At 38.6% G+C, this 17,769-nt stretch overlaps 1 protein-coding gene across 1 annotated transcript in view; it reads right to left on the bottom strand.

Annotated features, from left to right (window-relative positions):
* The window catches only part of KIAA1328 (KIAA1328 ortholog), a gene marked incomplete at its 3' end in the record, with an annotated part of 138,089 nt that overhangs the window by 17,028 nt on the left and 103,292 nt on the right, over window positions 1-17,769 (bottom strand). Inside the window, exons 7-8 of the mRNA XM_026087091.1 lie at window positions 3,877-4,562; window positions 957-1,052 (exon numbers count right to left, since the gene is read on the bottom strand). Coding sequence (XP_025942876.1) covers window positions 957-1,052; window positions 3,877-4,562 — 782 coding nt within the window. The remainder of the gene's footprint in view (window positions 1-956; window positions 1,053-3,876; window positions 4,563-17,769) is intronic.

Here is a 17,769-nt window from a genome sequence, read left to right as displayed (position 1 = left end):
ACTTGACCCTTAGTTTATAAATAAATTAACAGTTCTTCCATCCAGTATTCTCATAYCAGAAGTGGAGAGAAAAGCTTATTATTTTAAAGCCTTCTGTTGTCCTTAAGGAAGGGGCCACTCAAAGGACAACTGCTCTTCTTGTTCACCAAATGGGATACTTGAGTCAATACAGTTAAAACACAGAACAAGAATTTGTAACTTTTTCCAGAAAGAGAGAAAAACCATCTATAATCCACATTTTTCATTTGTTGCTTTTCTAATATGCCAGCATCTTCTTTCAGTGGTAACTGGAAATGCAAGAAGGTGTAATAATAATAACCAAAAAAAACCCACAAAAACCCCCACACAATAATATGTTCATATAAGAGTTTTAAATAGCATGCAAAATTGAGATAAAGAGCTAAATATTAGCTTAACTCAGTTATTTCCCAGTTATTTCAGTGGTAGTTTACTTTGATTACACTTAAACACAGGTGCAATACAGCATTTTTAAAAAAACAAGCAACTCACCAGCAGTAAAAATTTTTTACATCTAAGACTTGTAACAAAACTTCATTGGAAACTTATTTGTAATCGTTTCTATCTAYGAGTTAAAGGCCAATATATTTGTTACCTCAGATACAAATGAAGACTAAAGCAACATTCTGATCTTAAATGAAAAATAATAAGCAAGAACAGAATATTAGTTTTTGTGAAAACTCCACTTTGCACTGAGCTAGGGCAGCATCCTTACAAGATGCCAAACAAAACYGGAGGCCACCACAGGAAGTAAACTCCCCAAACTTCAGTAATAATAGTTCAGCACTTGATGCACAAAACCCAAGAGCCAAGGAATTTTATCTTTCCTGGGGGAAAAAAGCAAACATAAACACATAGACTGGGCAGTCAATAACGCACTGAGAGTCAAGAACATATATCGACACTGTGAAATACTAGGGAGCGAAGAGAGAAATTACCTTAGTCCCATGTCGGTGCCATTCATCATCAGACCAAGTTCTCCTGGTGCTTCACCAATGGGAGCATCTTCCAAACTAGGTACTTGGCCTCTCAACCTGGAAAAGCAGAGTTAACTGGCTTTGCAGCTGGTGAAATCATCACAGTGGGAACTCACCACAAAATGGTAAGTTGTGTGGCCAGAAACAGGGCATTTAATCATGTTAAATGCAGAAGCTTTCACAACTGTTCTCATGTTTTCAAAAGTACTCGTCTTTTGGAAAGGTAACTTAWGTACAATGCCTTGCTTCTGAGGGTTACCATTAGCAAAAAAGATGAGAAGAATTTAATTTACTGGTTTCAAAAGACCTGCTCCCTTGAGTACATGGTCACAGTATCCAGTAACAAACATTCCTGTTTGGCTCAGCTTACAGCTCCAGCAGCACCAGAGCTCAAAGGTGTCATGAAAGCTGCATAAAAYGTAGGAGATGGGTCTGTCTCCTGAAACTATGGGCCCACAGATGATACTCTGTTTTAATGGATAACAACATCTTTTTCTTTCTTTTTCTCCTGTGAAGGCAATAAAATAGTTTTCCCTTTTCATCTGAATAAAAATCCTGTTTCCAGGACTCATCCAGATGCATMCCCATTAATAAGAAAGAATATTTTGCCATTTCTACAATTCTCATCTATTCTGGTGAGGTTACATCAGTAGGAGTCAWTGAACTGCCCCTTTCCCCACACACGCACCATTTTTTTTGACAGCTGAGCAGCTATGTCACATGGAGAGAAACAGCAGCTGAAATACTATGCTCACTTGAGGCTAAATAGGTAAATGTGGGGAATTACAATGAAGTTATGATACACTGTGGCCAAAAAAGGATCGATTCATATTCTTGCTAAAATAGAAGAGTTAATAGCCAATATTTGCAAATGGTTAGATCTCTTACTTGTGATTCAGTGACAATACTTTCAGCAGCTCATACTGGACCTTAAACAGGACTCCATCCATGCAGAAGGACAGACAAAAATAAACAGTTTTCCTTTTGGAAGGTGTATTTTTGTTGTTGTCATTTTGTGTTTTTTGTTTTTAATTGTCATGATGGTAAGAGATGAACTAGGTTAAAGCCTCCTGACAAGGAATCAAAAGGTATCTGAGCTTAGCTAAACAAATGTTTATTGTCTGTAGTACATAAAATTATCCTATAGCTAAAACTGAAACAGAACTGTGATGTTTAAGAGATCCACCCGCAAATATCAAACATTTATTTCTAAAAAGTTTTTTTTTTTTTTTTTTAAGAGCAAACACATTGTATTTTAGTTGATTTTCTTGGAAAGAACATGGCAAATGTGCATTTACTTGCACCTCTGGAAAGAGATTACAAACATACTTTGAGCTCTCAGAGTGATCAGATAAGATTTCCTTTCAAAGCATTTTTTTAAAGTCACTACAGCTCTGTAAAACATGCAATTTTTCAGCAAAAAAAAMAACTAGCTAAAATAGGCACAATGACATTAACAGGAACATCATTATAGAGATATTTAATGTCCCTTTCTGGGGGGCAGATGATGCCTCACAGAAGGGTAAAAATTATCTATTTAAAAAAAGAAAAGAAAAAAAAAAAGCTCAGCTTGTATGTCCTTCATATTCTACTTGTTTTTCATTAGAGGGACGCATGCATAGAATTAAGGTATYTGATGATTAAGAATCCATCTGTTCCTGCTTATTTATCACCTGAAGTCATAATCCTTTGTTAGTAACCTCAGCCATTTTTAAACACACACGCAATGGTGATTGCCTCTGATAAAACAGGCATTTTAAAAGCTAAATAAACACACTCTTTTCCATGTAAGGCACAGTCCAAAAAGACAAATTAAAGACCACCTCAATTTCAACGTTCTCTTTTGGATTTTGGAAAGTAAGCAGAGGGCTGGGATCAAGAAGCAAAAGTGATACATTCCTCCGTGGTGGTTATAATACGTGTATGTAGGAAGTGGGTCATGTAACACAGACTCTTGTGGGATGCTGTAAGCAGTTACCATATTAAAATAGTATCTAAATCAGCATTCTTTTGAAACCCTCCTACTGCTTCTTCTAAAAGACTGCTAGATTTTCCCCATTGCTTTCCCTTCCTAATGTGGAAACCCTTGTACGCAGCTGAGTTACACTGGCTAACACAACTTTTCCTTCTGCGGCTTTAACACACTCCCTTTCACGCTTCCTCTCCAGCCTACGTAACATGATACAATAAATCGGTTCTTCTCTATCGCCAGTCACCATTTACATTTTCAAGAAGGTGTTATCTCAACTTCTGCAAGAAACTTGAGGGCCCTTCAAGCCACAGTCTGTATTTCTATGGTTACTGCCTTTTCCTTCTCCTAGTTTTAAGGCATGTGTTGTGCCTCAGTCTTGGCATTCTCTCTTGCACAAATGCAAGAGCAAAGATGATGGGCTTGCTTCACAGGGCTCCCTTCTTTTTCCATACAGAACAGCCTGTTTCTGTAAAACACAGTTCTCCCAGATCCTGCACAGAAAGGTGCACCACTTCAGGACTGACCTCTCAGAGGAAAGGAGAGGAAATGCCACGTCTCCATCAACCACGCTCACAGTGCTCTCTTGCCTAATGTCCATATTCCTTAAAAAAGTGCCTGCACTAATATTAGTCTCTCATTTTTTTCTACTGCTCTTCTTTTCCTGCCTAGTCTTTTAGCACTGCTTTTCTTTTACCTTTTTTTGTACCACATACTGTTTTCCTCTGCTGCTTTCCACAGTTGTCCTGCTGTTTCCCAACAGTATATTCTAATATACTAAAAAGTATCCTCRCCTCTAAATCATTAGAATGAATTTCTGTTCCATTCTCCCATTTTAACTATTGCCCATGTCTACAGCTTTATTAGAAGTTTTASAATTTTTTTTAAACTACTATCAATCTCAAAAATCACCTGTTATAATCCATATGGGACTGGTGTAGTTGCTGTTGTTTTAGAAGTAGTTTTGCTTCTTGCTTAGCCAACAAATGTTGGAGACGCTCCTTTTCAATTTCCAGCTCCATTTTCTGCAGAAGAAGCTGCTGCCTTCTTTCTTCAGATAGCCTTTTAGCTTCCTCTGTTTCTTTAGACCCAGCATCCACACTGCCATTTAGCCCAGAAACTCTAGAGAGCCTAGAATAATCACAGATTTCGTGAACTGGTCCAGAATGTCTTCTAAGTACCTGGCTGACGTGATGGCTCTCTTGCATGCTACCTGGACTTCCTGCATGCCTAAAGGCACAACAGTGACTCATTTGCTGAGGGCACGTGCTCTGCAATTCGTTTCCTTTCTGTTCCATCTGCTGAGCTGGTTTTACACGGTGAGGGCTCCTTTGCTTGCTTGAGAAAATCATATTGTTACACTTTCTGTGCAAGCCATTTTCCACTGGACATTCCTTGAGACAATCCTGATGGTTGTGATGGGTTTCAGTCCCATAATCACGATTATTTCTACAAGGCTGGGACAATGCAACACGGCCTGGGCTTCCAACCTTTGATGCACTACTGTTCTTATAAAAAGTTTGAGGTCCTCTCACACATAAGTAGGAACCATCTAGCTCCAAAGACAGCTGTTGGCATAAGCTCTTCTTACAGGATACCTGCAATAAGAAAACAATTTCTTGTGAATTAAAAAACACACATCTCTGCTCATTAATTTCATGGGGTAAATGTGTTCTTTCAGAATTAGACTTGCTGCACCATGCTGACGGACATACAGCCCAACTTGAGAGTATGTTTATCAAAAGACAGACACGACTCTGCTATCAAATCTACATTTCATTCCATCTACACAAGTGCAATAAATGTAAAACTACTGCCTGCAGGATCCTCAGCGTAAAATGAGTCGCTTCAGAGTTTCAAGTAGTTGTGAGCATCCAGGGTTACATAAAATCAACTTGAAGAGTGGCAAAAAACATTAAATGTTAATGTTTGAAAATGTTTAATTTTGAATACCGAGCCAAAAAATCCATTCAGCCACTATAAATACTCTTTGATTGGCCATTACACAGCAGGAGATTTGATGTAAAACATTTCACCTTGCACTGAATGGGATATTACTTACCGCTGGAAATTTGATGAGAGTTTTTGAAATATCTTTACAGAAACACAGATAAAAACCAACTACTTTCTGTAAAAAATGGTTGTACATCAAAAGCTGTCATTTAAATACAAAACATGTTTAAATTCATCTATAAATGTAAGTGATTTTTCAATTAAGCTGGGCAAGTGATTACACTCTGATAAAATTCTGAAGAAAGAAGGCAACTGTAATTCACATTTGTCAACCCAGTGCAAGCAAATTTTAGTGGTTTTGTTATACTTGTGAATATTATGTAACAGACATCAAAATCCTACTTACATCCTGGAGTATCTTTGCACTATGGTTCATCTAGACAGTTACGCATTTGAGTTGTTATGCACATCAGAACAGCAGTGATTCAGGCACTCACTTTTCTGTTTCTAGATCTGTGCATTAATTTCAATAATATTGAATTTAAACTCTCCCAGCTTTTGGGACCTTTGACAATTTTTTTTTTTTTTTTAATTAGAAAAGCCAGGTTTGTTAAAGATAACTAAACCACCTTAGCAGCAGTGAAATTTGGTAACCACTGATGGGCAGAAAAATATTATTTGCACTCTGGCAACACTTACAATAGATCAGGTATTGTCCACATAGAGTGGAAGAAAACTGGGAAGCCCAAAAACCCTAGAACTTAAAAGAATGCAAGTCAGCACGCAGCGAGGATTAGAAGAGAGATGTAATACAAATCTATGCAGTGTTTATATGTATTATTTAAATACTTTTTTTAATAAATAAACAAAATACCAAATATACTCTGCTGCCCTTCAAGACACCCAATTACAAGTTTCTTGTAGACTTCACAGAATGTGAATTAGTGTAGATTAGCACCTGAATACTGATATTTTATTATTTCCAGATTTGTGGACACAAAAACATCCTCTCCACCACGTGATTGAAAGCAATGGATGTCATGCTTTGCCCCAAATGGCCCAAAGAGTTGGAGGCATTTGCATTAATGTCAGTGCTAAATGTCGGAGGAAAGTCTGGTACACGGACTGGGTGAAAAGTGCAGGACATCAAAATATTTTAAAGTCAGAGGGGCTGGCAGGGCAACTGAGCAGAAATGCAACATGCTGCCAAAAAGACAGAGTTTTGTTATTTATTATTTGTAGTGTGCCATCCTTTTCTGCAATATTTCTAGACTAGTGAAAGCTACAAAGACCTTGCAATCTAAACCAGACAACACACACAGAGATGACCAGCAACAGAAAAAGGAAAGTAAGAGAATCCTATGTTTATTTTCTGTCTCTCATATCCCGTTCTACCTGCTTTTGCAAAAATACTATTTATGGGAAAAACAGAAAAAAGGGTTTCAGGGTGGCTAGTTTCCCAAATGCCCAGGACAGAAGATGGTGGGAGATGTGAAGGTTTTCTTAAAGGATCCCGTTAGAGCTGACAGCTTAGGGTGGTCTACAGAAAGAATATACCTAATTTTCCTCCAGCCCATAAACAGAAGTAGGCAAGAAAAAAAAATCAAAAAGTAGAATAACTGAGGGTTTGGGGGTTTTTTTATTTTAACAGTTTGTTTCATTGACCAAAGAGACATGAGAATGTTAAGAAATCTAAGCACATGAATGAAGATGGCACAAAATAATTATCAGGAGCAGGTTTAAGAATAAAGGTCCAAATCGCAAATTAACTTCATGGCTAAGACTCTGTTACGAGTCCCTGAAGGCCCTAAAAGAGAGGTACCAGTTAGCATTTGTTGACCTTGGCCGCCATTAAGTCTGCCCTGATGGTCTCAGAAATGGCACTGATATTTAAATACTTCATAACAAGGCAGAGAAACTTTAATGTTATTTCACAGTTACAATATGTTTGCAGGGGGGAAAATTCTCATTAATGTCATGGAATGCAAGGGGCTTTTTTTCATTCCTTTAGATGAAGGAGGTCATATCAGGTACAACACCAAGTTGCAATTTCACACGCCTTTAATGGCTCAGTACCTTGCAGGGTCTAACCCCAAAGAAAAATTAACCATTGGCAGTCAGAAGGGAGCCAACATCTTCGTAAGTAATTTGTGTTTTCTGTTAAAGGTTTAATTGAAAACTACAACTGGATGGTAGAGAGTACAGGAAAATGGACTGACATTTACACTCAGGAAGGATCACGTGAGACTAGAGCATGCCATGACAAATCTGTAAGATGTAGGCCAGGTGAGAGGGAAAAAAAGGAAAAAAAAAAATCAAGACTAATCTACTACTGTGAGTCTAAGGACTCACAAGCATAAGGAATTAGGTACTTTTACAAGATGAGCTTAAGAAAGATGCTGCCTGTGGGACACATGGAAACCATGACGGACCATGATGGAACAGCTGGGCTTTCCCCTCTGTGGAGCTCTTCCATGCTTGCTGTATGGTATTTAAAGATACAACTTCCTTTAACGGAGGCTTAAACAAACAAACAAACTCAGATTGCTCCTTGCAACATATGGAGTTAATATGACTTGGTCAGATGTGAAATACTTGCACAGTAAAAAGGAGATATCAAAAAATAGCTCAAATGATTTTTAGAAAGATTGAAAAAGAAAGACGTGGGGAGGTCTATGAAATCTACTGCAATCCCAGTAATTTCTGCTGAGGGAGTCAGAACAAAGTCTAAACACACATTCGGTCCTTAAAAYTCCCTACAAATAGACAAACACTTCCTCAGTTTTATACAAGTGGCTTTACAACGCCTGCAAATTCTTCTTAACCGCAACTTACATGTTGCTCTGCAGCGTTAAYACACAGCACTGTTGGAGGAGAGACATCTGCAGACTGATGCCAGCATACCTGGCTTTGTACTGCAAGGGAGTATGGCTCAACTAGTACAGATCAGATCTTACAAACTCAACACAGGCAAGATCTTGACAGATTTCACTGGTAGCTCTGCATGTACAAAAAAGACGTAAGCAGCAGCCCAAAATCATTAACTCAAGAAGTCTTGCACTCTGAGAACAAAAGCGAGGGCCAGCGCACACACGGGGAGAAATTGTGTCATTAAGGTAAACAGCAAAATTCCTACAGATGTTAATAGGGTCAGAGTTTAACYCAGAGTACCAGGCTTTACAGGCTGTACCTGAAATATATTTGAATACAGAAAAAGCAGCAATGAACTAAAACTGCTGTTGACGGTATCTTGAGCACAATTCTCTTACCTGGATTTTCAGCTTTGGGCTTTATTTTGGTGGGGGAGCAACACAACGAGGAACATGCAAGTTCAAGACTACTCCGTTGTACAGAACGGAGCAGGGAGCCTAAAGGAAGCCAGGAATGAACAGAAGCAGCAGCCAGAAGAATAACATAGGTAGAGTTTATTTAAAGATGAATATATTATAAATAAGTTCAAGCAGGAGATCTGGGCAACAGAAATCCTATTTTAAGAACAATCTATTCCAAATGATAAGAGTATTTGAAGTGCATAACTAGCATTAAGGAGCTCTTCTTTCCAAGAGTTCAAAAGAATTTACCAAGAAGAATGTAAAAAGTAAAGATTTTTAATGTAAATTAGTATCTACTGAAGTCTACCAACTTTTTTGAAGAATATAATCTTTTAATAAAATCTTTATAATAAGAAACCTAATATCAGTCATTACAAAGTGCCCAGATAGTAGTTCAGCAACCGTCTCCATCAGGAGCTAAGATAAATACAGTAGAGAACTCAGAAGGTTAGCGGACCATTCTTCAAGCAAGAAATAAAGCATTGTTTTCTGGAGGAATTATGTACAGCTATGATTGCCACATTCCCCTGAAAAAAACAAGTAGTCTCAATTCAAAAGAAAGAACATGCAAATGACAGTCACAAATCCATATTTTTCCCGTAAAAATCCATTGAACTCCATATCCTGAACAGGTGCAGCAAAAAAAAAAAAAAAAAAGGATCATATCACAAAAAGGCAAATCTATAGCTGTTAGCTGACAGCAGAGGAACACCTCCTATGTTTGTGTTGCCTTCAGTTTTTTTCTCCTCTTTGTTAAGAGGGTTTGAACTGGGATGCCAGGTGCACAAAAAACCTGCATTCAGAGTGGCATGTGAGCATTTGCTGGCACTCAGCTTTAAGTGTATATCTAGCACTCATAAATATGCCACCCTTCTCTCTAGCTACACAAGTAGATATTCTCTAACGAACGCTTCCAGATCAGCAAACTGGTTTTACGCTGCCTGATAAGGCAGCCATCAGTAACAGGGCRTTCCAAGAAAACTGAAGTAAAATGAGTACTGAGAGGTAAAGATGTCCGGACGCTCAGCCTTGGAAGCCGCTGTAAAGCAGAATGCCCATTAAGCCAAAACGCTAACAACACATGGCAATGCAATGGCTGACTACTAAAATTAAGCAAACATGTTTGCTTTCAGAAACAAAACTATATTGGACCTGTTTGCACTACAGAAAAATATACTAATCTTGACAGCACCAGGTCTAAATATTAACATTCAATGTGCTGCCAACATTATAAAAACGAAAAATCACAATCTTCTGACTTCAATTTTTTACTTCTGCCCTTTATTTTACTGAGGAATCAGTAGTTCAAGACCTAGATAAATATTTCAAAAACTATACTATTTGTGAGCAGAGCAGGTCACTACCATTTCCCAGTGCATTTGGAGTTCATGTGAAATAAGGGCAGAAGAGTGATGAGCTGCATTTTTAACATGGGCATACACAGAATAGTTGTCTAGCTGATAGAGAATGCGTAATGCAACATCTGCACGGTACGCCTTGCCAAAGCCCCATCCCAAATAAATGTAGTGCATTCTCCCTAGTGCAATTAACTCTCATACTCTGGCAGGTTTTGCTAGAAGATCATCAAGGTAGATTACCTTCCAGCATATGAACTAAATACTTACAGGTGTTATATCATCAGTTATTACTTACAAACTTCTGCATTTAACAAGACATCCAGGCAAATGAATGATCTAATTTATGAATTATTTATAAGAATTTCACAGCATGCTCCTGGCGTCATCCATGGCCTTTTCCAGGTCATATGACACCAATTAGAGCTGAATTTTAAATTATTCAATAACCTGAACTCTCTTGTCATTTAACATATAGATATCAATGCAGTAAACAAGTTAAGTCTAATGGGCCCTGGAGGTTTGCGTTCCTCCGCCCATCAGCAGCAGAGGCTGTATGCTACCACTGGAATAGAAAATAATAGAATGCAGCAGTCAAAAACATTTGCAAGGTTTTAATAAGTTATTTTGGCTCCCTTAGGGATTTTAGTATAACTTACAAGCACTGAATCTAAAACATATTAAAGTCCTTAGCTATGTGCTTTTAAAACAAAATTAGGACATACCAAAAGAGCAAGTCTAACACTAACCCTAATTTAGGCCCCTAATTTGAAATGTAGTAGAAATTACAGAGTAAGCAAAATTTACCACACACAACTCATTACCTCCAGGCTCTCCTACAGTATAGTCAAAAATAGCCCCTCTTCCCAACACATATACACCTGTCTGTAAAGATAAGGCTATACACAGGGAAATGGAAATGTTAATTTAACAGCTACCGGTTGACAGATATACCTCACACTTCTTAGCCCTGGTATAGAGAAAGGACCCTCCACCATTCTTTTTCTTTGACTGCACTGGGGAGACCTCCGCTAGAAATCCATCCAGATTTCAGCTATCAGCTTCAAGATGTACAAGCATAGAAGAAACGTTTACAGAATGGACTGTATGTTCTAGAAGAGAGAGGGGACTTAATGGCCTCCAAAACAGAAATGTAATAAAAGACATCTTAAAACCACCTTAAAACCATTGTTTTCCATGATTACTACAAGAAAGGCAAGAAGATATCAACAAAAAAGATGACAGAGCTGAACAGCATGGAAAAACTCATTTAAGAACGAGCTACATCAGCTTTTTATGGAATCTCTTAGTTAGAAATATTTTAAATTATTTGACAAACATTTACTGAAGAAAATTTAGACATTGGATTCTGCCTCAGAACAAAGTATGGCTGACAAATGCATAGCACATATGCCACATCCCACCTCTGAATCAGTTCCAGAAGGCTCTCAGACATCTCATGAGCCTGTGAGCATAGTTTCATGACTGAAGGGAAGTAGACAGACACCCTATCTACTGCTGACCTAGCCTAGGAAGTCCAAAACATATGGTGGAACTGGGAGGAAAACTTTTGACGTTAGGTGCAGCTCCGTACGAGCCTAAGCTGTGTCTAGTCCCAACTGGCTCACACAGTACTGGGCACTGGAGAGCAACAGCAGCAGCAAAAGCATAATGTGATGCAGCGTGGCTCACTTCTATAGAATCTGTCTCTCAGCTTTCTGAATGTCGCTGCACTGAATTCCAGACCCGCTCCTGCAGATGGCCCCTTGCAGTCCCAGGCACCCAATGACCCCACTGCTCCACACACAGGTTTCCTTTGCACTCTCGCTGCTTGGCAAGGATTCCAAAACTTCCTGAGCTCTGCACAACAGCAAGAGGAAAAGATGGAAAGGAAAACATTCAGTTTATCCTTTTAAACATTAGCAAGAAATTTTCTAGCTACTGCTGTCAAGATGAATGTTTAAAAAGCAATGATGTTGAGAAAACATCAAGCCGAGTAAATAAAAACAGACCTATCCAAATTGTCTAGCCAGATTAAGGAGCAAAAGAATTTAGATAAAAGAACATAACATTGTATATCTGTTCCTCAGCCTTCAGGGGTGAGAGGCATGCTATGGGGAGCATTTAGTTTTTTAACTTTATATGAAAAAGGGGGAGGGGGGCAGGGAGGAAGACAATTGCCTAATCTCACAACACACATTTTAAGAACATACAAAAATAGCTATAAGGTCTTTTATTTTGGTTACCAGACAGATTTAGTTTCATTCCTACACTGGGCAGCATATGATTATTTCACATTAAGAATGGTAACATACTGGACGATAAGAGGAAAGTTCATATTGGTTTTCATTAAAAAGTAATATCATCATGCATTTAGTCCTTCAAGGTAACTTTTGCAGAGTTATTTTAAGAAGCAAACAGTTTTCTGCTTGGAATCACAAGTTTAGCATGTTAGGGGCTACACATGTTCTCAGCTATTTCCAGTCTCTTTAGAATTCAATCAACATTTGCTCCAAAGTCATGCTTTCATAGCTCCAGACACAAGACAAAAGGGCAAATATACTGTGACCCCTCTAAATAGCCCTGATTACTGTGATCAAACAGAAGCCAGAAACTTATGTGGACAAGAACATGTAGAATTTGATGTGTGAAGATTACTGCAGGAGTAGACATTGAAACATCAGCATTTGCCAACATGTACCTCACCATGACAGCCAATATCACCTTCCCCCTGTATTTACAGTAGGGATAACTGTGGTACCCATTGGCCAGTGATGAATTTTAAGTGACAGCCACCGTTCACTCAGAAAGATTGCCAAAAAGTTTTACTTTCTTCAAAACGTGTCTCCTGCAGATTCCCTTGGATACAGACATCAGCCTAGAAACACCTTTGCTGCAAAAACAAAGAAAAAAAATGGAAGTCTTTTAAGAATTAAAGCACACACGGGGACAGTATTTGGGGAAAAAAAATCTACAAGCAGAAAGATATTTAAATAATACAGAAATCCCACAAAAGCAAAAACAGAAAATCCTTTGACTTTAAAAGACGGGAAAGTTATGCCCAAGTGAATGCATTCTATCAGGAGTGCCCTTGCAATAGAGCCAGCCGGCATTTAGATTCTGCTAATGATCCCATCTCTGGGAAATAATTCATAAAAAGTAAACAGTAATTTTCATGTGCCTGCCCTTTTGATCTTACATTTGTAGGGAGTATCCTGAGGCTAGCTGTGAGCGCCCCCATGGCTCTGGCTGATTGACCTCTAATCTGCCCCTCAAGTAAGGATCATGCCAAGGAATGACAACAAGAGTTGCATGTAAGCAGACATTTCAGTGCAATCCCATTAAAGACAGGCTGACTCACTTCATCTTGTCAAAGAAGAAGTTTCGCATAAGAAAAAATTAAAGCTGCTTAGAAAGAATTTTTATTTTGCAACGATGCTGCACTTCAGAACAAAGACTGGAACAAGGCTAGCTCATCAAAATCTGACTAGTACATAGTGTTACGCTAACTGGCCAAAAGCTAGCGCAAGACAGAACAGTATGTAGCCCCATGATTATGTGTTAAACAGTCTTGATAGCAGAAAATTAACAAAGTCCTTGAGAAGAGTCAACTCAGAACCATGGCACCTGGCCTCTCTGCATTTCAAAAAAATGTGTATGTCATATATTAGAAAGCAGTTAAGTCTAAGGGCTTAGACACTGACTGCTCACTGTCTCATCCGCTCTGAGATAACAGTTTGCATGCTTTTACCCCACACCATCCTACAGTAAACACAAGATGGCATAAAAGAGGCAGTTTATGTCTCTTCCACTAGGAATGAAGCTAAGAGATAAAACAGCCATCCCAGAGTAGTCAACCTGCAGAAACTCGTTGGCATGCCAAAGCCCCTAAGTTACCAGGAACAACTTACTAAATTAAGGGAGTGGGAAAATTGCAAATTATCCTACTAGAGTACACAGAAATGGAAGCATAGACTATTTTTTATTTTATAGTAATATTAATGAAAGAAACCAAGAAAATGTGTATATTCTGGACACACTGAAGTGTCCAGTGTTAGAGCAGAGTTAACTGCTAWGGAGTTTAAAAGGCTAAGAGCTTTTTCTGGATGGCAGCAAAGCTCCATCATTGGCAGATATTACATGCAGATTATACTTCCAGCTCCTGCTTCAGTCTTTCCATGGTTAGTTTATATACCTGTTTAATGAGACATCTGTCAGACACTCTTGAATTAGCAAGAATTCCATTTCTTATCAGAAGTCAACATTTTAGTTTACAGTTGCGTAGGAAGTGTACGGAAGCACAAATGGCACTCTGCAAATGGCAAGGAGGGGGATGTTCTTGGTTGAGAGCGTATGTAGCTGGAAGTCCTGTGCAGAACACACCAACTGCTGCAGAATCTCCCCCTAAGTGTAGTCACAGCATGACATCTCATAATCTGTTACTGTATTTGACAGTCTCCACACTGGACAGGTGCCCCCAAGCCCTCTGAGCAACAGAGGCAAACTACCTCTCTCAAGTCTGGTAGGCTTGCTTCCCTGAACACAGAAATTCAAGGTCCTCTTGGCATACATGCTGTGATTTCAGTGAAAAATGATTTATTTTTTTTAATTTGGCAGACATGCAATATCTCAAACAGATTCATAAATTAACTGATGAAAGTTTGCAGGCAAAGTTGAATCAAGGAAGAGGAGCAGGCATGGAGTAAATAGCAATCTCCCATTCCCTGGGATAAGCCAGCCATCTCCTTTTGAAGTCCACCATGAAGATGCTGACTTCAGAATACTCTTGACATACTTGAAACGACATTGAGGATAGACCAGCAGACCTTCTCCTTATGTCTGAGATTCTCTAACAGCTGAGGTCATTCTGCAGTGTGTTTAGTATTTGCAAGCAGACAGCTGACAGAGTGAAATGACCTCTGATACATCAAGCTACAAAGATCAACTTCCTCTTGACCCATGGAAATGATCTTTTATAGTCCTGCTTGATGCCATAAAGCTTAGCAATGGTATCATCACAGTTATTATTCGCATAAAATGGTCCTAGATGTGGTGTAGAAAAGTTTGACAGTCCATCCTGATGGGTCTCAGCTACAGAATATTGATATAAAGGCTCTTCTGTAGTTACCATAGGCCATTAGGTTGTCTGAATGGACATCCATCACTAACAGCTTGTGTGAAGGAGAACATTAAGTTAAAAGGGCATGACCAAGCATAAATTGAAAGGCCCTCCACTACTCCAGGGCAGCAGTGACCTTGTGAGGGAATCTCCTTCATTCTGAGACACAGCAATCTGGACAGACAGACCAAATTAAACTACATACAGATATCTGATATAGGGGGTTTGGTATAGAAACATTCACAAGTGTCAGCAGCATTTACAACAGCCTGAAGAGAAACCCTTGCACAAAACTGAGCCTTAGTCACAAGCACAAAAAAACATGCCAAAGAATTATATATGTTTAAAGCATCTTAATAGTTTGCAATACACTACATCCTGCTTCCAATTTAAGGGTGTGGGATTATAGTGTCCAACTCTGAGCCCCCGCAGYGCAGTCTCCCCCAGTTAGAATGGATGTGTAAACTTTCATTTCAAGACAGAACCATAATTTCAATAACCTCTGTGATGTGCTAATCTCAGGGCACTGACTCTATACCTGAGTAAGTGTTACATATCTCTTTTGCACTCTTTGCCACCAGTACACTGAATTTGGTAATTAACAGTTGTCCATTTTCAAAAATGTGGTCTCAACTTGAGGAAAATTAATGTAGGATTTTGGCTACAATATACCTGCTACATAAAACCACCAGGGAAAATTGTAGAAGCTTGTATTTTTGTATGACTTATTCCTGATTTGTGAAATTATCATAGACATCAATCAGTATGATAGTCCACACAAATGGAGCAAGCAGAAAGAACCCATGATGTCAAAAGGTATGAATTTTGAAAGTTCTGATGAGGAAATTATAATGTACAGTGAAAGATATCTCTATTTGGGTTCCTAGGCCACTTCTTTGAATAGAGCTGTTTAATAAATGTATTCGGAGTACCAAGCTTAAGACTTTCTTAATTCCATCTGAAGGAGCTGCACTTCAGCTCTCCTTCTTGGACTCAGGATTCAAAGAACGGTAATGCTTTGAGGCTGAAAACTTCTAAAACCACTCAGTATCAACTTTCACGGGAGCAGAATTAGGTCAACAGTAAAATTCAGCCCCTCCAGGAACAGAGTTGAACCATCCAGTTCAGCACAGAAGAAATTCTCACCAAGAGTTTCCACATCTGTAAAATTCCTTGGGATTTTTAAAAAGTTTTATTTCCAAATATTGTTGTAGAGTAGAAGGGTCTATCCTACTGGAGAAGCAAAAAAGAGGTTCTGAGCCTCACACATAGTTACATATTAAATGACTGCATCTTTGAGTGTCACAAACTTGATGAGAGAGAAAGAGATAGCAAGTTGCAAGTATTCAGAAGAACTGAGTGAACAGAAAGGAAGAAGGGCCAAGAGTAAAGAAAGAAGCAAGCCAAAACACATTGGTTCAGTCAGACATTTAGAAAGGGTTTGCTTTAATTAGCTAAACTGTAATACAAATTAAAACTGAATTTCTTGTTCACAAGATATTCATTGAAGGGGAGGTGATGCAGCTGGCTATTTCCAGAGTAGTTCAAGCTAAAAAAGACTCAGTTCTGCAGGACTGAACAGGAGCCAGTTTCCATCCTTCTCCAAAGATGGAAAAGCAACTTGGCAGCAGGGAGTCTGAGTGCAAGCTCCATCTCAGAAATACTCATGAAGCAAGGCAAACCTGTGGTGATTCTGACTGAACTCATTAAAAATCACTACAGATTATTTAAAGTCCTCATGCCTGACATTCAGGTCCTTTATTATGTTTTTAATGACCAGGAAAAGAGGCTGTAGACTTAGGGTAGAACTGAGGGCTTTAATACTGCAGCTGATCACTAAGTGCCCAGTAAAAGGAGWTCAGTGCCACACGATATTTTTGGCATGAAATATTAAACTGGATTGGTTGCAGAATTTCACTTTGTTTTTGAAATCTTTTGCTTTCTGATGACAGAACAGTTGATGATACAAATGCCCAAGCCCAGCTTCCAGTCTGGATAATGACCAGAAGCAAAAGTAATCAGATCTCTTGGATCAGTGTCTGTTTCATGATACGAGATAAGATTAATAGTTCCATGCTGATCTGCCATTTCCTAGCGTAGTGTTAAATTACAAATTTACAGGGGAGGAATGTGTACTGTACGAAGCTCTTAGAAAAGGGCAAAACTGAAGCATGGCTATCATGAGATAAAACCATAAAACAATCACAGCCCTTGGGGGACCAGAAGCTCTGTGCAGCCTCTCATGTGTCAGATCATCATAGGGTGCCTGGTTATTTTATGATAAGATTATCTAATGTTAATCTCACCACTAGAATTGCCTGCAATAAAAATGTTACCAACTTTCTAATTTTAATTACTGGGTTCCTGAAGATAACTACTTCAATTCTGTTCAAAAAAGAAAAAAAAAGAAAAAAAGAAAAAACACTCCCCATGGTTTCTCTGAAGCTGGAAGTACTTCAAATATCAAACTTGTAGACTGAATGACTTTCAATGTCTGACTCTGTTGACTGTTAATCCTTCTCTTCCCTCCTATTTTCACCTTGTCCTGACACAGGACAGTATTATAYGCATAAAGGATATCACAAATTCTTCTATTGCATTTCCCAAACTACACAAAAAAATGTCGTTTCAATGCCTCAAAAGAAATCCATACTCGAGCTATAATTATGCATTTCTGAAATGATGCACAAGGGGGGAAAAAATGATTTTATAACCCCAAAATTTCAACTTTATGACCTTAGGATTATCCAGCAGAAGTGGTAACCTTCACTATAACAAATTCAAAAGTAGATGCCTACAAGCTGATTCCCTGGATGTGGTTTCTCTCAAGTGGTATCTCCAGAACTCACTACTAACTTAAAGAAATAATCTCAGTTTTTAGTTGCATCATTCAGTGTTATAACTAAGACACACAAACACCTCTTGCATTATAATTCTCAGACTTGTAAAGCTACTTAAGCAAATATCTTTCTCCCACTATTCAGTGCACAGTAGCAGATTACTGCAGAGCCATACAAGCTAGTTATGGTCATTGGACTCCAATTGC

Source organism: Apteryx rowi, unplaced genomic scaffold (assembly GCF_003343035.1).
Source record: "Apteryx rowi isolate R43461 unplaced genomic scaffold, aptRow1 scaffold_700, whole genome shotgun sequence".
In the NCBI taxonomy this organism is placed as follows: Eukaryota; Metazoa; Chordata; class Aves; order Apterygiformes; family Apterygidae; genus Apteryx; species Apteryx rowi.
This window is presented reverse-complemented; position numbering and strand designations above follow the sequence as displayed.